Source organism: Staurois parvus, unplaced genomic scaffold, assembly GCF_062004578.1.
Source record: "Staurois parvus isolate SC_StPar_1 unplaced genomic scaffold, SC_StPar_1.0 ptg001193l, whole genome shotgun sequence".
Classification (NCBI taxonomy): Eukaryota; Metazoa; Chordata; class Amphibia; order Anura; family Ranidae; genus Staurois; species Staurois parvus.
The window spans coordinates 1,061,589-1,084,158 of record NW_028318989.1 but is presented as its reverse complement, the minus strand read 5'-3'; the positions used below and the strand labels follow the sequence as shown (position 1 = coordinate 1,084,158).

The 22,570-nt window shown below is 42.7% G+C and overlaps 1 protein-coding gene across 2 annotated transcripts in view; it reads right to left on the bottom strand.

The window, feature by feature from the left end:
• The window catches only part of XPO6 (exportin 6), a 98,264-nt gene that overhangs the window by 12,577 nt on the left and 63,117 nt on the right, over positions 1–22,570 (bottom strand). For both annotated transcript variants that reach the window (XM_089659984.1, XM_089659983.1), the window contains 8 exons: positions 22,469–22,561; positions 18,860–19,004; positions 17,193–17,339; positions 15,890–16,076; positions 12,520–12,675; positions 9,225–9,339; positions 4,442–4,613; positions 1,349–1,510 (listed from right to left, as the gene is read on the bottom strand). In XM_089659984.1, the coding sequence (XP_089516110.1) occupies positions 1,349–1,510; positions 4,442–4,613; positions 9,225–9,339; positions 12,520–12,675; positions 15,890–16,076; positions 17,193–17,339; positions 18,860–19,004; positions 22,469–22,561 (1,177 nt within the window). The remainder of the gene's footprint in view (positions 1–1,348; positions 1,511–4,441; positions 4,614–9,224; positions 9,340–12,519; positions 12,676–15,889; positions 16,077–17,192; positions 17,340–18,859; positions 19,005–22,468; positions 22,562–22,570) is intronic.

Here is a 22,570-nt window from a genome sequence, read left to right as displayed (position 1 = left end):
TTTGCATTTTTCCAAGTGGATGAATGGAGCAGTGGGGGAGCAAAATAAAACAGGTATGTTTTACTGGGGACAGGCAAGTTAGAGTGAATCTGTGCTTTGCCCGTGGTGGGCAACAACGATGGACTTTAAGGATAGCCCAGAAGGAATAGCAGGGTTCAGTTCCAACTGGATAGGGGAACAAATGAAATCATTTTCTTTTAAAAGTCTTACCTAAAAATATTTATAGAGCAGTAAACAAAGTCTTCAAATGTCACAGAAATAAGAGCAGAAGCAGAGCCCCAAAAGGGAAGGGGCAGGTATTAAACTTCAGAGGTCTGCTCCTTCCCCTCCATGCATAATTAAAAAATAATATCAACCCCATGCCCAGAGTGACTGAGCAGAAACATGTACACAATCTGGAAAGGCTAACCAACCAATTACCATGCTGCTTGTGTTCAACAGAGGGTTCATCATTCACATGGTCACACTAGCTTTGTCAGCAAGCGTCAGACAAGCGTTTGGGAAGCGTTTTTAACGCTTCTCAAACGTCTATTAAAATTCTGCACATGGCAGCACACAGTGCGGTTCACACGGCAGCGTTAGCGTCGTGGCAAAACTGACGCCTCGTGTCGAGTAAGGAGGAGTTGAAGCCTCCCATTCAAGTCTATGGTGCCGCTCCGCAAATGCCTGGAAGGTGTTTGCGGTTGCGAAGCGTTAATACCACTTAACTTAATTATAGGAGTTTGTGGTGTCGTTTTAACGCTTGGCAAATGCCTATCAACCGCCTCAAAACTGCGCAGGTGGTCCGTAAAGACAGTCAAATGATAAATTCACCCTAGATGGGACAGGCTAACGCGTTGAGAGACTAACTCCCTTCTTCAGAGCTCTGAAGAAGGGAGTTAGTCTCCTGAAAAGCATTAGCCTGTCCCATCAAGGGAGAATTTATCCATTTGACTGTCTTTACGGACCACCTGCGTAGTTTTTATTCCCTTTTGGGTTGTAAATATATATCTCTAGTTTTTAATAAATACGTGGTGTACCACGGTAATGCACGATGAGAGTGCGCCCTTGTTTGTTTTTGTTCACCAGTACCTAGATTTCCAATTCTCTGAAGGGCTGCACCTCAATGTTTGGCATTCAGAATTTCTTTTGCATGAATATTTGAGCGCTGGTTTCGTTTGTTCTTTTGGATCGCCTCAAAACTGCGCATAGGGCGTTTGGGGAGAGTTTGAGGAGCAATAAAAACACTTCCCAAACGCCTGTCAAACGCTATAGGCGAGTTAGAAAAGATGTCAAGTGTGAACGAGCCCTTACTGAGAACACAGCAGTTAACATTCGTCCAATGTAATGATTCTAGCTTTGTGCTCACCTGCATCACTGCAATAAACTGAGCCTGATTCTCCATTGGCTCATCACCGCCATCACGATGCACGCTGGCCAGGACAGAAGAGCGATAGAAATACCTCCAGTTGTGGTGTAAAAGCTGGAATAATAGTTCGAACAGTTCAGCCTTCACATCTGGGGAGGGGCGCTGAAGGAGGAACCAGGAAATTAGCACCATGTGTGAGACAGGAATACATAGCAATCACACGTGACTTTACCGTGTTGTGTTTTAAGGGGGGGGGGAGCAGATTTGAGTGTGGCCTGGCTAAAATTCAGATTCCCTTTTCTTTATAATTAATACAAATTTCTTGATGTAGACCTAACAGTGGAATATCCTTTCCCCATCCGGATATCACTTACCAATAGAGAGTAGGAGGGCAGTAAAAAGACTTCCCTTTTGGGGGGAGGAAAAAAAAAACGCTGCTACAGGATGTTGGTCATATGACCAAAGGCAGATACATTGGTCAGTTGGTCTTAGTTGAAAGGAAGGATCACCTGGCTGGCTGAAGTTGAAATGATACTCTGGGGGGAGGATGCTAGGATTCAATTACAGGCCCATTTTAACCACTTCAAGTCTGGACACTTTCACCCCCTTCCTGTCCAGGCCAATTTTCAGCTTTCAGCGCAATCACACTTTGAATGACAATTGCACGGTCATGCAACACTGTACCCATATGAATTTTCTAGCATATTTTGGTGGTATTTATTGACCACTGGGATTTTTTATTTTTTTTGCTATATAAATGAAAAAGTCCAAACATTTTGAAAAAAGTGTTATTCTTATAAAAGTTTGCAAATAAATAGTCTTTCTTCATAAATCTTGGCCAAAATGTATCCAGCTATCTTTTTAGTAAAAAAACAAAAAAACAAACCCAAATCCGTTAATATAAAAATTGTTGAAAAATTTTTGGTTATAATTTTTTTTTTAACATACCGTCACTCTGACACTGTACTACTTGTGGGGGGTGATGAATATTTTTTTTACACCGATTGCTTTTACACCCATAAAGGCTGCAAAAGCAATAATTTCTCCTTCTCTCTGGCTGCATTCTTGCAGCCATTGAGAAATACTGTGAGAGTTGTGATTGGTCACAGCTTGTCACATGGTACAAGGCTGTTGTGAATAGCTTTGTACCATGTGACCTCTGTGATCATTCACAGATTTCACACGTAGTAAGCAATGATGTCAGAGGTGACATCTTGCTTACTACTATTCATGTGATCACTGATTGGCCAATCAATCAGTGATCACATGATCGGGATCTCACACAGAGATCCCGTACAGCGATCCAGAGGACACAGCGGGCACTGGATCGCGGTGCCGTGCGCTCCCAGGGAGCGCGCACAGGCAGGGAATGCGGGAGGACGTTTATAAACGGCCACCTGACCCTGCACTGCTTCCGTCCGACCTATGTACATAAAACGGCCAGACGGGAGCAGTGCAGAAGTGGTTAAAGTGAAGCTTTTGCATCATAAAACTGTACAAACTAACAGTACCTACAATGTGGGGCCCCTGGATCCTCCCACTTTAACAGAATGGTTAGTCTGAACACTTTGAAGTAGACCTATAGTGTAATTTCTTACTATTCCCATTCCTCTAACATGGACCCTCCTGCCGCACTAATTCAATGCTCTCCATGATTAATCTCCAAGGCCTCTGTCATGAGAACATAAAAAATAGGGCTTAAAGCCCAATTCCAGGAATAGTATCACTAAAAAAAAAAAAAAAAATGAATCAATGCAGAGGCTGTCAGTGCTGTAAATACTGTAGACAGCATCAGCTACCTACAGTATACAGCTCTGTGTTCCGGCAGCGGTACAGGGACTACCAGTTTCCAGAACAAAATCGAGTTGGGCTGAGTGCCGCTCAGCCATTCTCAGGAAGCCTTGTATTTTTACGAACGAATACAAGGATTCCTCGGATTGGCTGAGGTGGAGAGGCGAGTGGATGGACTTCACAGAATGGATTACTAAAAGGGAAATATTTCTTTTGGGTCAGCTTGGTTCAAACTATTTGAAGTCATAGTATTCCTGGAGTTGGAACTTTAACCTCCTCGGCGGTCTGATTATTTTCGATTTTTTTGTGCTGAAAGCGGTACCATTTTTTTGCATGGAAATATGTAGTTTGTTATTGTAGGCTGTAATTTTTAGGAATAACTCACTGAAATCTGTCCGAACAAGAGTCTATTAAACATCCCGGGTAGGATAAAATTTGAAACACGAAATCATCAATTATAATTTAATAAATAATCATAAAAAATAATATAATATAATAAATTTAATTCAATAATATAATCAAACCAAAAACACTGAAATTTGAAATACAGAGGCAAATTCGCACATCGCTGAGCAAAGTCATTTTCAGTGTCTGATGACTAATTTCCCCACGAATCATTATCACTCAATTCTGCAAGTGGTTCTAATTTACTATCGCTGTTCTCTAGCCGGTCTAAAACCGCTTTTGATGTAAAGGGACACTTTTTGGACGCCATGGACTTTTCTAAGTTTCTAGACAGAAAGAACAGTCAAAATGCAGGCAGGGCGCCGGACAAAGCAGTAGGGACAAAATGTATGTGAAATGCATTGAAACAGCAATGTTTTACTATGTAATAATCATTTTTAAAAAAATGAAATTTTTTTAAAAATTTCAAATTTGCCGCCGTACGTCCCGACGTCACAGGGACCGGAACACGGAAGCCGGATGCCGACATCGGCCGGAGGAGATGGCCGGGGACACTGCAGGGGACACATCGCGGGAGCGAAGGACAAGGTAAGTGCTGCAGGGACCCCCTGAGCAACGCCGCATGGTAAGGCCGAGTGTAGCTCGGGGTTACCGCTTTTGGTACTGACATTTTACCCCGAGCTACACTCGGGAATACCGCTAAGGAGATTAAAAGGACTGATGTCCTGGAAGGGACAGCTAATTGGCCCAAACACCGATCCACCCTTTTGAATGAGATCACCTGACCGATGCCTTGTCTTGCGCAAAGTTAGTCTGCAAACTTTGGAGAGCTGGCGGGTAAAATGCGCAAAGGCTTATATCAAAGTATGCTCAGCAAAGTACACATGAAACACATACCTCAGCGATAATGGGGTACAGCTGCTCCATGCACAGGGACAGTATACTGGGCAGGAACGGCTTAAAGGCCTGGCCGGGTTCCTGCACTACAACCTGCAGGATCTTTAGAAACTTCTCCACCACATGGCACCCCGCGCTGCCCTCCTGCAGGATACTTTCTGCCAGCTGCTGCCTGCCAGGGGGAGAGATAATGAGAGGTTCAGTCAGTAAATGTTTTTCAGCTGCTTTTCACAGAAATACAAGAGAGGAAAGAAGGAACACGTCCTGGAAAACGTATGGAAATCTCTCCGTATACAAATTACTTCAGTCCCTAACCCAGAACAATTGTGTAGATAAGGAATTCTGACTATTAGGGCTCATGTACACTGCAGCTGATAAACTCACATTTAGGAGCTGTTCAACGGTTTTTTTCAGCAGCCCCTGAACTCTCCCTAATGTTTTCCTATGTGTCCATGTACACATCTTCGTTTACAGTCGTTTACAGGCAGTTGAGTTTACAGTCTTTTTTTGAACGCAGAAAACTCGCATTCATCAGTCGATTTTTATCAGCGTCTCAAATGCAAAATATAAACGCAGCTAAATGTGGCACATCGCGTTTATAAGCGTTTGCATTCAAATTTTTTTTTTTTTTTTAAACTCTTCCAGTTCCTGATGCTGTCCAGAGCCTTTTCATCATGAAAAATGCATGCAAAGCCTTTTCAAGGTACTCAAATGGACAAAAACACTGAACACAGGATGTTCCTACTAAGCTGGTCACACATTGTAATGACCAATTCACACCTCAGACCTCTCCCACCCTTGGAAACAAAAGATATGTTAATGACCATTCACACCTCAAACTCCTCATGAAGACCCCCTGCCAGGTAGCCTTAATGACTCCCTCCACCAGACACCTTTCCCACCCTTGGAAACAAAAGAAATGTTAATGAGCAACTCACACCTAAGCTAATCTCAACACGTACTGCTGTCTCTGCTTCTACTCTCTGTATTTCTCTGAAACAGTCTGAAATAGTTAATAATTTACCACTTTTCAGTGCATTCTGGGCATTTGGGAGGTTCTCCTGTGCTTATCTTTAAAAAACGCTTCAAAACGCAAACGCGCATAAATGCGGCTAAACGTGGTATGCAAGCGTGGCTAAACAGACGTTTTTAAACCTACATTTTCCAGCAGTCAGTTTCCATCGTTCAGAAGTGTCCCGTGTACATGGGGCCTTAAAGCTGTTTTAAGAGGCAATTTTGTAAAAAAATAAATAAAAAACGTTATGCTCACCTGCTCTGTGCAATGGTTTTGCACAGAGCAGCCCCCAACCTTCTCTTCGGGTCCCCCACCGGTGATCTTGGCTCTTCTTCTGTCTCTGCCCCATTAGCGTTGCACGGGCTCAATCCTGAGCAGGGCTGGGCGAGTACAATAAATGTGTTCGTGATTAACCCCTGAGCTACCAGTTCATATCCAATTCTTGGAACCTATTTTTTTTTTTGCCCAAAAAATTGATAGAAAAGAACATAAAGCTGGTGTTTAGGTTGTTGCATGCACGCAGCTGTATTCACATAAAACTCAAAATAAAAAATATTCAAAATAATTACTACATATACATGCCAGTTCATATCATCATAAATGAATGGGTGACAGTTCATCTAGTGAAGATGTGAAATCCTTGTTGAAAAAAAATGTTCCAGTGCTGCAATAGCCACTTTCCGTGCACCTCTGCTCACAGTGCTCTCACCTTAGTGATAGGATACAGCACAGGTGTAATGATATCTAGCTTGGTGTTATATACACACATAATTTATATTCTTTTCTATCCATTTTCACTTTTGGGGGGCAAAAAAAAAAAAGTGCCAAATATTAGATTTGAACTGGTAGCACAGGGGTTAATCACAAACCCATTTATTGTACTTGCCCAGCCCGACTTTCACATCACTTGATGAACTGTCACCCATTCATTTTTGATTATATGAACTGGCACGATTGTATATGTAGTAGTTATTTTGAATTTTTTATTTTGAGTTTTATGTGAATACAGCTGCATGCATGCAGCAACCTAAACACACATTTTATGTTCTTTTCTATCCATTTTTACTTTTTGGGGCAAAAAAAATAGGTGCCAAGAATTGGATTTGAACTGGTAGCTCAAGGGTTAATCACGAACACATTTTATTGTACTCACCCAGCCCTGCATTTTGATATGAACGGGCCTGATTGTATATGTGATTATTTTGAATATTAGTTTTTTATTTTAGGTTATCTCACTTTAATACGGATTACTGAAGATTGTTTTAGCTTTACGTTATCAACACGTGGTTTGTTTACAGACTGGTAGGGTGGCACGGATTCAATTTATAACGTATATGATGTGCGAGTCCATTGACACACACACACACACACACGCACACACACACACGCACACACACACACACGCACGCACGCACACACACAGTGAGGCTCAGCCCCACCCCCCTACTCTCAGGGTTTCACTGACAGCAACAGGAGCCAATGGCTCCCGCTGTTCTCAGCCAAACTTGTGAGAGCAGAGTCAATACAGGACTCGGGTAGGTATTTAGGGAAGAGGGAAAGGCACAGCACTGGGTCAATACAGGACTCGGGTAAGTATTTAGGGAAGGAAAAGGCACAGCACTGGGTCAATACAGGACTCGGGTAGGTATTTAGGGAAGAGGGAAAGGTACAGCACTGGGTCAATACAGGACTCGGGTAGGTATTTAGGGAAGAGGGAAAGGTACAGCACTGGGTCAATACAGGACTCAGGTATGTATTTAGGGAAGGGAAAGGCACAGCACTGGGTCAATACAGGACTCGGGTAGGTATTTAGGGAAGAGGGAAAGGTACAGCACTGGGTCAATACAGGACTCAGGTATGTATTTAGGGAAGGGAAAGGCACAGCACTGGGTCAATACAGGACTCGGGTAAGTGTTTAGGGAAGGGAAAGGCACAGCACTGGGTCAATACAGGACTCGGGTAGGTATTTAGGGAAGAGGGAAAGGCACAGCACTGGGCCACTGCAGGACTCAGGTATGTATTTAGGGAAGGGAAAGGCACAGCACTGGGTCAATACAGGACTCGGGTAAGTGTTTAGGGAAGGGAAAGGCACAGCACTGGGTCAATACAGGACTCGGGTAGGTATTTAGGGAAGAGGGAAAGGCACAGCACTGGGCCACTGCAGGACTCAGGTAAGTATTTAGGGAAGGGAAAGGCACAGCACGGGGTCAATACAGGACTCAGGTAAGTATTTAGGGAAGGGAAAGGCACAGCAAGTGGCAAAACTTTAATGCAGGGAAGGCATTAACCTCCTTGGCGGTATGATTCTTTCCGATTTTTTGTGCTGAAAGCGGTACCATTTTTTTGCATGGAAATATGTAGTTTTTTATTGTAGGCTGTAATTTTTAGGAATAACTCACTGAAATCTGTACGAACAAGAGTCTATTAAACATTCCAGATATGATAAAATTTGAAACACAAAATCATAAATTATAATTTAATAAATAATCATAAAAAATAATAATATAATAATAATAAATTTACTTCAATAATATAATCAAACCAAAAACACTGAAATTTGAAATACAGAGGCAAATTCGCACATCGCTGAGCAAAGTCGCAAAATCGTTTTCAGTGTCTGATGACGAATTTCCCCACGAATCATTATCACTCAATTCTGCAAGTGCTTCTAATTTACTATCGCTGTTCTAAAACCGCTTTTGACGTAAAGGGACACTTTTTGGACGCCATGGACTTTTCTAAGTTTCCAGGCAGAAAGAACATTCAAAATGCAGGCAGGGCACAGGACAAAGCAGTAGGGACAAAATATATGTGAAATGCATTGAAACAGCAATGACAGCAAAAATGACATTTTTTAAAAATTTCAAATTTCCCGTTCTGGCGCCCGTACGTCCCGACGTCACAGGTACCAGAACACAGAAGCCGAATGCCGGCATCGGCCGGAGGAGATGGCCGGGGACGCTGCAGGGGACACATCGCGGGAGCGAAGGACAAGGTAAGTGCTGCAGGGACCCCCAGAGCAACGCCGCATGGTAAGCCCGAGTGTAGCTCGGGGTTACCGCTCTTGGTATAGAAATTTTACCCCGAGCTACACTCGGGATTACCGCTAAGGAGGTTAAGGTGAAAAAAAAAAAAAAAAAAAAAAAAAAAAGAAGATTACCTATAGAACCACTTTAACTTTTCTGTTTCCTGACTCAAAAGGGTACAGAGGTCAATTCAGGACAAAGTAAGTGTATGTGTAAAGACTACACCTCTCCCGTATCCCTTCCTCTACCTTAGCTGGTGAAAAATCTTGATCTTCCAGGAATGGGTGAACATGTGACAGTACTCAGGTCTAGCAGCCAATCCCTATGCCTAGGCACGGTCACATGATGGAAGGGTGCAGTCTTCGCTCTTTCTAGGCTCCAACACCAGTTGACACTGGCTATTTTGACGACAGAGGAAGGAGTTAAAGTGGATAAAGTGAGTATTACTGGGTCATAGAAGGGTGCTTCTGCATCAAAACATTCCCATGTAAAAATACAAACTGGGTATCTAATAGGGTTTCTGAGTCACAAGGGCTTTACTGAACCGGAACCCTGGATCAATAGACCCGAAAATGCCCACTGGACCTGATCAGCAGTGAGCTTCTAATTTGGCACTGAATGTGAAACAACATGAAGTGACTTCACTAAAGATTACAGGACTGCTAAAAACCAGCTTTTGGTGAGCACTATTCTTACTTAGGACTCATTTCCATCGTGCTGAATAGACAGAGCTTGTGATTACCTGGTGAACATGTTGAGGAAGGTTTGTATAATTTGCTCAGTGAACGGGACTCCCATTTGTACCCGCAGTCCTTGAAACAAGGCCAAGAAGAAGCTCAGCATTTCCTCTGTCACATCTATAAAGAGGGAGACAGTGGTGTGTTATCTGTGAATTTACGCCAAATTCTATATTATTACATAGAGAATGTACGTCCAAGTGTTAGAAGCACCTCATTGTCCTCCTTGCAGTGCAGTTGATGTTTGACAGCAGGGCTTTGCATAGGACATCCAGCAGTATGAAGATGGGAGATCTGCGACAGCCTGCACACTAACATCACCAAGTCCTCTATCGTTTATATTAGTTATATCCCTTACTGACTGAGTGATTGATGCCTGTCTAAGAGCTGAACACTTGGGTTATCGCTTTCCCTTCAAGGCATAGCAGGTTACTTCAAGGTCTGGGTTATTTTCATCTTTGGAAGCCCAAGGAGGTGCCCAGGTGGAGCCAAGATAGCAAAAGGGAGACGAGGAGTGTGATACTTTTGATCACTCTATAATTAGGTGGTCATGGCAGTTTGGCTTTTACGGTGGTAGTGTGCTGATTGTCTCTGACACCAAAGATGGTGCTGGGATCTTTTGCTTGAATTTTTTTTTTTTATAAAACTATACTTTATGGACTTTATTTTGATTTTTTTTAGCACTGCATTTATGATATAGATTGTTTAAGATCTTCTGTTGTGAATAGCCTTGTACCATGTGATCTCTGTGATCATTCACAGATTTCACACGTAGTAAGCACTGATGTCACAAGTGACATCTTGCTTACTACTCTGCACGTGATCGCTGATTGGCTAATCAGTGATCACATGATCGGAAACTCGCACAGAGGTCCCGTCCGACGATCGGTGTTTCACTGTGTCCGAGGACACAGCAGGCACCGGATCGCGGTGCTGTGCGCTCCCAGGGCGCACGCACAAGCAGGGGGACGGGAAAGACGTTTATAAACGGCCACCTGACCCTGCACTGCCACCATCCGGCCGTTTATATACAACGGCCGGACGGGAGGTGGTTAAATAAGCTCTTTTGACCACTCTATAATAGGTGGTCATGGCAGTTTGGCTTTTACGGTGGTAGTGTGCCAATTGTCTCTGACACCAAAGATGGTGCTGGGATCTTTTGCTTGAATTTTTTTTTATAAAACTATAAATTTATGGACTTTATTTTGATTTTTTTTTTAGCACTGCATTTATGATATAGATTGTTTATGATCTTCAAATTCTTGCAGCTGCTTGTTCTAATTTTTTTTTATTAGTATGAGCGTGGATGGTACATTTTTATTTAGATTTATAGTATTAATAAACAATGAGCACTGCGCTGCAGCAACCAGTCTCATTCTTTAATGCGGTCAGTGTTTTACAGTGAGCACTAAAATAATCGTTGTGGGTTAACTGCACATCACTATAGAACTGAAATTAATCTGGTCTGGTTTAAATATCAGAGCAAAGAAGGCGCTTCTAAGTGCAGTAGTTAAAAAGACTTTAAAATTCCAACGGTTAAAAACACTTACAACCTACCCTCCCCCCCTCCTCTCGCTTTCATTAATTTTTCTCCCTCTTTCTTTCCGTCACTCTACTGGGGTTAAATGTTTAATTATTGTTTTTTGTACACAGACAAAATGTAAGGAAGGAGTGGTGTTTTTGGAGATGTGGATGGCGTGGTTCATCTTCACCTGCTTTAGATGTGGTTTGTATTAATGACTCTCTACTTGGGATCTGTTCAGTCTCTGTGTGTTGGGGATGGACTTTGCTATACCACGTCCTGTCTTGTTATTATTGATCTTTCTGTACGATTTGTTATGCCATTTCTTCAAAATAAAGAATTAAAAAAAAAAAACACTTACAAGACATAAGAAGTAACAAGGCTCCTCAAATAAATTTGAAACAATGTCCAGCAAGAGGATCCCCTGTGGCAATCCTGTATGGTGCTTTACCACCAACCAGCGGTGTAGAGCAATGTGTCTGAAATGCAGGAAGGACCACCGTGCTGCGGGGGCCAGCGTGGAATGCAAGCACCCGGATGTGCCATCAAAGAGGATGGTGACGTGTTTCCGAGTATGTGCAGTATTTTTTATTTATTACAGGTAGTTATATAGCGCAGTTAATTTACGCAGCGCTTTACATATATACAGTAGCTCCTTCTTCATGACCATCATCAGATGCTCATGAAAAAGGAGCTACTGCACATGCTTCAAAAAGCATCACCGCCCTCTTTGACGTAACATCTGGGAGCTTGCGTTCCATGCTGGCTCCCACAGCCCAGGGGTCCTTCCTGCATTGCTCCACACCTCTGATAGGTGGTAAAGCACCATACAGGAGTGCGATAGGATATCCTCCTGCTGGACGTTGTTTCCAGTGTTTTTAACCATTGAAATATTAAAGCCTTTTTAACTACTGCACTTAGAAGCGCCTTCTTTGCACTTTTATTTCTGCCAGAGCTTGCTTCTCTCATATGGAGTGCTGCTTGTATACTGATCCTCTGCCACACCCTGGACAATTTTTGGACTTCCACATTATCAGAGGGTGCATCTGCCTAGAACGCCCTATATATACACACCTATTTGTTTTACAGTCCATACCTGGTTTAAAAAGTGGCCTATAAATATAATTTCTGCTGGCTTACTGTCAACACCCTGTAGCTTTCTCACTGGAAAGCCTTTACTAAGTCACTTATGATCAGAACCATGCCAAAGCAGAAGATGTGATGGTAGGAGGTGCAGCAGGAGTGGGTGCCTCTCCTACTCGCTTCAAGACTGGGCTTTGAAACTGACAGTCCAATGTTGCCGATTAGGCTGGGAGTATTGGTTCACTTCAGCATCTTCATCTTGGGTGCCAGAGGACCTTGTCCCGACACAGGGTGACTGACCCAGAACAAGGATTTAGTGAAGAATAAGGACAGCTCAGGAGCACGGCTGCAAAAACAAGTCTGCAACTGCCAGTCTCACATTTCTACCTCCAAAAATTCTTTACAGAAAGAAACTTTATATTTAAATACGACTTCCAGTTTTACAGTAACCCTTAGTCTGCATTTGGCCTCTTCCCCTAATACAGACACAAATGGAGATCCTCATTTAGCTGCTCAAGAGGATTGCAGTCTGTTCCGGTCTGCCAACACACTCACTGTATGGAACAGGCTAGAGGTTCAGCAGTACCAGATTCCACCAGCAAGCCAACATTACAAGCTGTGGTTCCATGGTTCAGTAACACTCGGGTACAAAAAAAGTGGACATTTGTTATATGGAAGTAGAGATTGATACATACCAGACTGGTGGATGTACGCTGGGAAGAGGGCGAGTGACAGCTGGGCTGCCTCCTGCATGGACTGGTAACAGATCTGCCGGGACTTGGTGCCCTCACTGGAGATATTCTCCACAATATCCCTCAGCACACCCAATGTCTGACAGATGACACGCTTAGCTAGGAGGAGAAAGACATACACGTGTAAGACCAGGGAACAAAACACTTGTATAAACAGTCTAGCCAGATATTTATTATAGACTTGGGATGATTACACAAATCAGTCAAATGTTTATTGCTGTCTGACGCCCACTGGAGAGAATCTCTCACTTTGTCCCTGTGACACCAAGACAAGAAACAAGTGGAGCAGTTATCACTGGGTCAGGAAAACGCAGACAGTAATAATGACCTGAGAGAGGTGCTTACCCTCATTTTATTGAATAAAGGAAGAAGAAAGGGAACATTTACATTAGGAAGGCCACGAATCCTTCACATATTTATGCACCTCTGTGAATGACCCCTTTGAAAAAAATACAGCTGTGTTCAGATTTGTAACTAGAAAACAGTTGTAAATTTGTTTCTTTTTTATTTTTTCTCCTGTGTGAATGAGGCCTATGATGTTGTGTTCCTCCAAGAACTCTTCAATAAAGCGCAGTGGCTAGTACTTCTGTCTAGCAGCACTAGAGTCGGTTCAACTCCCAACCACAACACTACCTGCGTGGGTTTCCTCCCACCCTCCAAAAGGCATGCTGGTAGGTTAATCAGCTCCTGTCTAACTTGGCCCTAGTATGTATGATTGGGAGTTAGGGACCTTGAGGGCAGAGACTGATATGAATGTACAATAGATATGTACAGTGCTGAGAAAATTGACAGCCTTAGTACCTGTAATAAATAAATATTAAATACATTTGTAGACAGACTACATACCAATAAGGAAAATTTAAAACTTCATCTGAGCAACAGATTTTTATAGCCAAATACAGGCACAAAGAAGCAAAATGGTAATCAATGTTATTTATAAATATTAAGTTATTTTACATTACTTTCTTCTACATATCAATGTTTTCTGAATAGGGGAATCAGCCTTAAAGTGGAAATGCTATTTAATTCATTGTTATTATGCAAAGCAAACTCCCTCATCCAGCCATGTCTCCATGCTTTATTTTGCTGACAAACAAACAACTTTGAAAAACACCCCCTAGCATTTCTGACAGTTGTCATCTTGAGTAAGGGCCCTGGCATTTCTGACAGTTGTCATCTTGAGTAAGGGCCCTGGCATTTCTGACAGTTGTCATCTTGAGTAAGGGCCCTGGCATTTCTGACAGTTTGTCATCTTGAGTAAGGGCCCTGGCATTTCTGACACTTGCCATCTTGAGTAAGGGCCCTGGTATTTCTGACAGTTGTCATCTTGAGTAAGGGCCCTGGCATTTCTGACACTTGCCATCTTGAGTAAGGGCCCTGGTATTTCTGACAGTTGTCATCTTGAGTAAGGGCCTGGCATTTCTGACAGTTGCCATCTTGAGTAAGGGCCCTGGCATTTCTGACACTTGCCATCTTGAGTAAGGGCCCTGGCATTTCTGACACTTGCCATCTTGAGTAAGGGCCCTGGCATTTCTGACACTTGCCATCTTGAGTAAGGGCCCTGGCATTTCTGACACTTGCCATCTTGAGTAAGGGCCCTGGCATTTCTGACAGTTGTCATCTTGATTCATGGAACATTTACTTCCTGGAATCTTTCTGCCCTTCGCTCAGGCACTGGCTGAGTTGAGAACCCTCTCTTCCCTCCTAAAGACTCCTGAAATGTATGATATCATTTGCCTAGGCATGGAAACCAGGTAGTAACTAAAAAAAAAAAAAATGTAAAAAAAAAAAAAAAAAAAAAAGTTTAAAAAAAACCGGAAGTAAAGATGATATGCTTTCCTATTTACGAATGCTAGCAGCGTAAGGATTAAAAATGGTCCATGTCGCCTCAGAGTGAAGTTCAACTTTAATGAGAAATGAGTAGTAGTGTGTGAGCACACATGACAATAATATTACATTACTGGAACACAACATACAGGCACAGAGACAGGTAGGAGAAAGTTCTTCTGGGCAATGCCAGTACGCAGATGATCTAACCAAAGCCTGTCTATAGGGTATCAATACTAAGAAAAATACAAAGGCTGTCCAGAGAAGTAAGCAGCTAAAGTAGTCAAAACCCTTGATAAGCATACTTGTTTTTGATTGGTGAATTAAAGTGCTGATGCTTTTGAATCAATAGCCAGGCAATGAGTATTATTAAAAAAAAAACAAAAAAAAAAAACAAAAAAAACACACAGCATAGCAGTGGGATCCTACCTATTTTCATAGTACAGGTTTACTTGAAAGCATCACAGTGGCTTTGCTGAATCCGAACACTTACCCATGAACAGCATTTATTAGGCCTGCTGTGTGTCATGTATAAAGGACTAGCATTTCTGGTCAACAAGTCAAGCTTTAAAAAGAAGAAATTCACTGAAATGCAACGTAGGGGATGCCAGGCTTTGATGCTTTAGAAATAAACTCCCTCTAATGCAGGCCATAGATGGTTCGTTTATGGGTCGATTTTCACACTGTTAGTGGGGCAATGAAATCGGCCGATTTTCGTGGTTCCTCCTCATTTCGTTTATCAGTCATGCTAGAAAATTCTTGAAAAACGGACAATTTTCACAATCATTGGTGGCAACATCGGTTTACAGAACGAACAATGTTTTGTTTTTCAGACGAAAAATCGACCGATAAACGAACAGTCTATGGTCTGCATAAATGGGTAAAGTATGTCTACCATTGTTAGATGGAAGGTAATTTAATTAGACTTCCTGTACATACAAAGCAATCATATTTACCGATTCTCTAGTACTATATTGGACAACTATGCTTATAGCAACAAAGGCAGTTCTTTCTTAAAGCGAAGTTCCGCTCCAAAGTTTGAAGTTTTGCTTGTTTGCCCCCCCCCCCCCCCACTGTCACATTTTGCACCTTTTGGGGGGGGGGAACGGATACCCAATTTTCACAGGTACCTGCTCCCACTTCCGGCTCAATTCACGTGGACAAGTGAGCCAGAAGTTCGGCCCCCCTCCTTCCTCCCACAGTCTCCTGGGAACCTTCACAGGTGCCGGACCAGTCAGAATGTGCAGCGTGATTCGTCCATGCGAGAGTAGTCACCCAGCTGTGAAGCTGCAAGCTGTCACAGCCTGGTGCCCACAGTTGTGATGCCGGCTCTGGGGAGAGAAGGGATGGCGCAGGTGAGCACACCGCTGGACCCCGAGACAGGTGAGTGTGTTGATTAAAAAATCAGCAGCTAGTTTTTGAAGCTGCTGGCTTTTAATAAAATACAAAAACTGACTAGAACTCTGGTTTGAGTTGTGCTACTCACTGGTTTCCAGCTGGCCCTTCCTCTGAGGGGGGGCAGAACCCTTCAGCTCGCGGTAGTCCCTGGTCAGAGCGCTCAGTAGGGTGGCATGGTGATTCGAGCGCTCTCCCCACTGTTGTTCAGGCTCGGGGACGTTTGGCCAAGGGAGGAGGAGGACATTAGACAGCGCACGACAGAGCAGCACCTGGGCCTGTGCATGAGAAAAAGGTACAAAAAAAAAAAAAAAAAAAAAAAAAAGAACAGTTATTCACTCTGGGTCACTTACATCCAAACTGATCCCAAAATTTTTTTTCCCCAGTATTAAACAAGACTGTGAAATTTTGGCAGGTTGTTATTGCTGTTCCCCACCCCATTGGGGAGCCTTTTCCTCATTCACTACCCTGTGACTCCTGGACAAGTAATGAAAGGCAAGGATGACCTTGGGACAGCAAGGCAAAGACAGATGCTTCAAATGTTCTAGCTTTTTCACACTACTGAAGAAAGAAAAGCCTTCTGCTGTCTGTAGGTGCCATTAATTCCTGTTCCAAAAATACCTTGCCACTGACATAGGATGTGTACAAAAATTTCAATGGATATAAACAGCAACAACAGCTCCAAGGATCAGGGCCCTCCTATCCCTCTTGTATTGAACTGTATTGTTGCTGTATTGTCTCCCGTTATATTGTAAAGCGCTGAGCAAACTGTTGGCGCTATATAAATCCTGTATTATAATAATAATATATAAATCCTGTATAATAATAATCTATAAATCCTGTATAATAATAAATCCTGTATAATATATAAATCCTGTATAATAATAATAATAATAATAATAATAATAAATCCTGTATAATATATAAATCCTGTATAATAATAATAATAATAATAATAATAATAAATCCTGTATAATATATAAATCCTGTATAATATATAAATCCTGTATAATAATAATAATTTAAATCCTGTATAATAATAATAATATAAATCCTGTATAATAATAATAAATCCTGTATAATAATAATAATATAAATCCTGTATAATAATAATAATATATAAATCCTGTATAATAATAATAAATCCTGTATAATAATAACAACAATAACAACAACAACAACGACACCGCCCCTTCTATATATAAAAAAAAAAAAAAAAAAACACACAGATCAATGTAATAAGTTAAGCTGGAAAACCAATTCGCACTGGAGCTCCTAAATTAAAGGCCCTTGGGGTCCCCGCATTGATTGTCCCCATACAAGAAAAAGAAATGACAGTTACAAAGCCAGTGCTGCAATACAAGCTGGAATTCTACACAGAGAGGACAGCGCACCTCCTCCGGCAGTCTCTGGGCAGCATTATCTGTCACACGGCTGAACACTTTTTGGACGGCGGGAATGTTGATGAGGAACACAGGCCGCACGGTGGTGGCCACGGAGACCAGAAGATGACATGCGGACAGCAGCAACTTCTCTTGTACCTGAGAGAAGAGACAGGTCAGTCAAGTATTACCTGAACATAAATTTAAGGAAAGTAATATAATGGGGCGCATCCACAATACAAAATCAGCTGCCACCCCTCCTGTCTAGCAAGAAGCACCATTTTCAGTATGGATATTCTGTGCTGCTGAATGACAGCTGCACCTGAATGAGTGTACCTATCCATGCCCCACCCTCCTAGCTCTGGTATGCCAACAGCGTATAGTCACTCCAGGCTGGAGTACACATTAAAGCGGAGCTCCACCCAAAAAGGGGAAGTTCTGCTTTAAGCCTTTGTCCCCCGCTCCCCATTAAGGATTGGCACCTTTTGGGGAGTGGGTACCTGAATTTGACAGCTACCCGCTCCCACTTCCGTTGCGATCACCTAGGCGGATCAGAAGCGGAAGTCGTCCTTAATCCCCCTCCCCGTAGTCTTCTAGGACACATGACAGGTCCCAGAAGACTACGGGGCCATTCACAAAGCACAGCGCTTCTCGCCCATTGCGCAGTGGGCACCCGGATGTGAAGCAGCAAGCTGTCACAGCCGGGTGCCCACACTGAAGATGCCGGCGCCAGGGAGAGAAGACAGCCAGTGAAACCAGCAGTGGAGAAGACAGTGCTGGACCGAGGGACAGGTAAGTGGCTGTATTTTAAAAGTCAGCAGCTACAGTTTTTGTAGCTGCTGACATTTTTTTTTTTTTTTTTTATTTCAGGTGGAACTACACTTTAAAAAGATCACACTTCTATAATATAATAAAACCATTATTGAGGAGTCATGTACAATTTACCTTTCACAGTTTTGAACCCTGTACTGAAAGACTGCCTTTGCTGACCTCTGTAATGAAAAGGCTAACTGCCTGGCAATCAGGCTGATCTTTGGACTTTGAATCACCGATCATAAACCATTTGCATACACGGCGTTTTTACTTCATTTCCTGCATATTTTTTCCAAGCCAGTGACTTAATGTATCAAAGTATTAATGGAGAAAACCAGGTAACTAGCATTTTCAGAATTTAGTCAGCAAAGGCAGCCTATAATGAAAGCGTTCTTTTCACAAGGTTATGAAAATTTCCTGCATAAACGTCTTTCTTCCTGAAACTGCTGGAAGGTACACTTGTGCATGGCCACCAGTTACAATCATGGTATTGTGATTTCAGTGGCCATTTGGATATGTACATACAGGGGCTCCCTAGGACTGCATATCACCAGTGACAAGCAGTAACATTTGCAAAAGTAGGAAAGACAAAGTGAAAAATCCTCAAAAAGGGGAAGGAAAGGTAATAACATACATATCCCTCTTACATTGTAAGCTCTAATGAGCAGGGCCCTTTGATCCCTCCTGTATTAATCTGTACTGCAATTGTACTGTCTGCCCTTATGTTGTAAAGCGCTGCGTAAAATGTTGGCGCTATATAAATTCTGTATAATAATATATAAATTCTGTATAATAATATTATGCGCCTTCAATTAAAGAACTTCAGCATTCTGAAAGGGGTGACCCCGGTGTGCATGTCCGTTCACCTTTGTGCTGATTAGAGGGGGCAGGGCTTCCATTGCTGTGGAGATGATAGAGATAAATTGTTCCGGGTTTTGACGCTGGACCTCGCCGTAGAAACGAGCAAGCCAGTGCGAATAAGCTTGTAACGCAGCTAATGACTGGGCGTGTCTGCAGAAAAAGAAATAAAAATAATCATTTACCACAAGTAATCTGTGGATTGGAGACTACATAATCCACAGACTTCATTGGAAACACCAAGGAGTACATTAGATGTACAACTATTTAACAGAAACCTGTTATAGACAGAAGAAAAAAAAAAAAAAAAAAAAAAAAAAAAAAAAAGGGAAGCTGTCATGGCCAGTTCATTTTTAGATGCAGGACTGGGCATATCATCCTCATATCAGTTCTTTTAGAGTTGCCAATCTCGAGCAAGCAACTCCAGTTTCCAATCACTCCTTATCCTCCTGACCAGACAGACACGAGTGTCGTCCTCTATGTGTACACAGACAACACAGACTTATTAGAGCAAGGGCATCAAACTGGCGGCCCTCCAGCTGCTGCAAAACTACAAGTCCCATCATGCCTCTGCTTTTGGGAGTCATGCTTGTATCTGTCAGCTTTGCAATGCCTCATGGGACTTCTAGTTTGGCAACAGCTGGAGGGCTGCCAGTTTGACACCCTGGAATTAAGAGCTTCTAATCCAGGGATGTGCAATTCCTATAGCCCGACACCTGGGACATGCAGTTGTGGGCACTGGGCAAGAGGTTGTTTCTTTAAATTTAGCCCTGCAGGCAAGCAGCGGGATTTAGAGCAGACGGTTGGCTCTCTTGCAAAAGCAATTTGAGTGGCTAACTAGCAACTGGATCGCTTTTACAAACAGTGGGAAGGGACATTCCCTCCCCCCCCATTCCGCGGGATGTCCCATAGCACCAGGACACCTGATCTGCCATCTGGTGCTTCAGTCGGCTGATCATAAAAGGCAAAGACCGGAACTACTCTGTCCGCCTCTATGATATAAGAAACAGGAAGCGATGAGCATACGTCACTTCTGGTTTCCCCGGATGTAAATGGAGCCATTTTTAAAAATGGAAAGCATTTGATTATACCCATCTTAGTGTGATCAAATCCTTTTAAAAATGGCAGAGAAGGGATCTGGGGTCTTGTTGACCCCAAATCTCTCGATAAAAAAGCACCTGTCACAAGGAATGTTTGCATTCCTTGTGACAGCAATAAAAGTGATCAAAAAAGAAAAAAATTAAAAAGCGACATTGTTAAAATAATAAAGAATGAAAAAAATTAATTTTAAGCACTCCCATCCCCGCGCGCAAAGGCAAACACAAGCACTGGTCCTGCACACACTTTAGATTTACAAAGGAGGTCTGGTGCTAGAATTACTGGCTATGATCGAACATTCTCGCTGATGCATCACGTGTGGGACGATTGCTGTCGGTGTGCAAGCAGCAATCGTCCCACACGTGAAGCATCACCGAGAACGTTCGATCATGGCCAGTAATTCTAGCACCAGACCTCCTTTGTAAATCTAAAGTGGTGACCTGTAAAGGCTTTTGAAGTGTCGCCTATGGATAGTAAAATTTACATTGTTGCTGTTGCATGGGCGTGTGTGCAGTTTTAAAGCATGACATGTTTGGTATCTTTTTACCCAGTGTAACATCTTTTATAATGTACCAAAAATTGGGTTTAGGATTGTGGTTTATTTGCATTGAAATTGCTTTTGAAAAACCGCTGCACAGATGCCGTGTGACAAACAATTGCAAAACCCTCCAATTTCTTCTCTAGGGCCTCCGCTTTAAAAAACAATGATATAATGTTTGGGGGTTCTAAGACATTTTCTAGCAGTTTAAGTCGCCATAAAACCCCTTTCCTTTTTAAAAGCTCCAGATTTTCCTAAAAGCACTTCTGCCTTATAAAAAATATCAACCCTTCTTATTTTCCATCCTGGCAAAAAACTCCATCTCTCTCTCTCTAGCTAGCTCCCTCTCTAACTAGTTCCCTCCCTCTCTCCAGCTCCCTCCCCCTCTCCAGCTCCCTCCCCCTCTCCAGCTCCCTCCCCCTCTCCAGCTCCCTCCCTCTCTCCAGCTCCCTCCCTCTCTCCAGCTCCCTCCCTCTCTCCAGCTCCCTCCCTCTCTCCAGCTCCCTCCCTCTCTCCAGCTCCCTCCCTCTCTCCAGCTCCCTCCCTCTCTCCAGCTCCCTCCCTCTCTCCAGCTCCCTCCCTCTCTCCAGCTCCCTCCCTCTCTCCAGCACTCTCTAGCTCCCTCCCCGATTTAGTCCCTTGGACAAGTAGTTTTTTTTTTTTAAAAATGTCCCCACTCCTGTAATCCTTGCCCTTTTATTATTTATTGATTTCTGTTGGAAGAGGTTCAGCATACCGAATTTCCTGGTGACCGCACAGTAAGGGAAGATCTCCAAAATAGAAGACAAATAAACTTAACAGATTTCCAACCCCTTCTATAGCTTAAAGCAGCCTTTCTCAACCAGTGTGCCCAGGCACCCTGGGGTGCTTTGAGGTTTCTTCAGGGGTGCCTTGGCAAAAATGTCTAAAAATTGCCTAAAACTTGTATACAAGCCAACAGGTGGATCAAGCCTGCCGTTTAGTTACAAAAAGCCACAGGTATTCATTGTGCACCATTATGACCTTCTAGCTGCCAGCGTCCTGACAACCAAAGACACCATCAGTTGATAAGGAAGATGTCAGCTTCCTGCACAGCATCCTAGTATGACCCTCCCCTGCCCTTCTCCATCAGCACTCTTGTCACATTAGCGCAGTGATGGATTAAAACTGAGGGAGAAGAGAAACATTGGAATACTAGTCAGTACCATTGTGCAAAAAGTGTATTTGCTTTGGAAGAATAAATCGCCTCTAATGTTGGGTGTCCTACATGTGTGGATGTTGCCGAGTTATATAAAACTAATATAATAGCTTTTCACATTTTAGAATGGGGCACCCTTTTAAAATTATGGACAGTCTTGAGGCACCCCATTTTAGAAGGGGTGCCTCAAGACTGTTCATAACATTAAAGGGTTGCTTGACTGAAAAAAGGTTGAGAAACACTGGCTTAAAGCATATCTAAACCCAAGAACAAAAAAATATTTTAGACCATACCAGTCCTTAGATGTAGTGGTGGCATTATTTCTCTTTCAGGCACAGAAAAAATCCTGCATATCCTGATAAAAATCCAATATCCTTGTACTTTCCGGCACACTGAATTGAAACTTCAAAACAACGTTATCAGCTTTCCCAGCTCTATCGTCTGAACTACATCCCCCCACCAGGCGAAGGGGTTTGTAGCCAAAACATGGAAAGCAGCCCAGGCTGAACAACTCTTCTCCTTCATAGGTACAGTACAGTGAGGGAGCGTAGAACAGAAGTGTGTTTTTTTTGCAGGATCATCAGACAAAAATAAAAATCCTGGAGAAGGACAAATCATGCAGCCACTATGTCTACAGACATGGTTTAGAACAGTTTGGACTGGATTGGGCTTCAAGTCACCTGTGCGTGCTACAGAATCAATACTGGCTCTCAGTCGGCACCCACCCTTTTTTATTTTTGGATATAAAAAGGCCCCAACAAGACCATACACGAAAACAATGACATAGAGCACAGTGGTACATACACATCTACAAGGTCTGGCTTTAGCACGGATGGCACTGCAGTCTCCATGTTGTACAGTTTAATCTGGGAACCATATAAAGTAACCTTGACCAACCTATAAGAA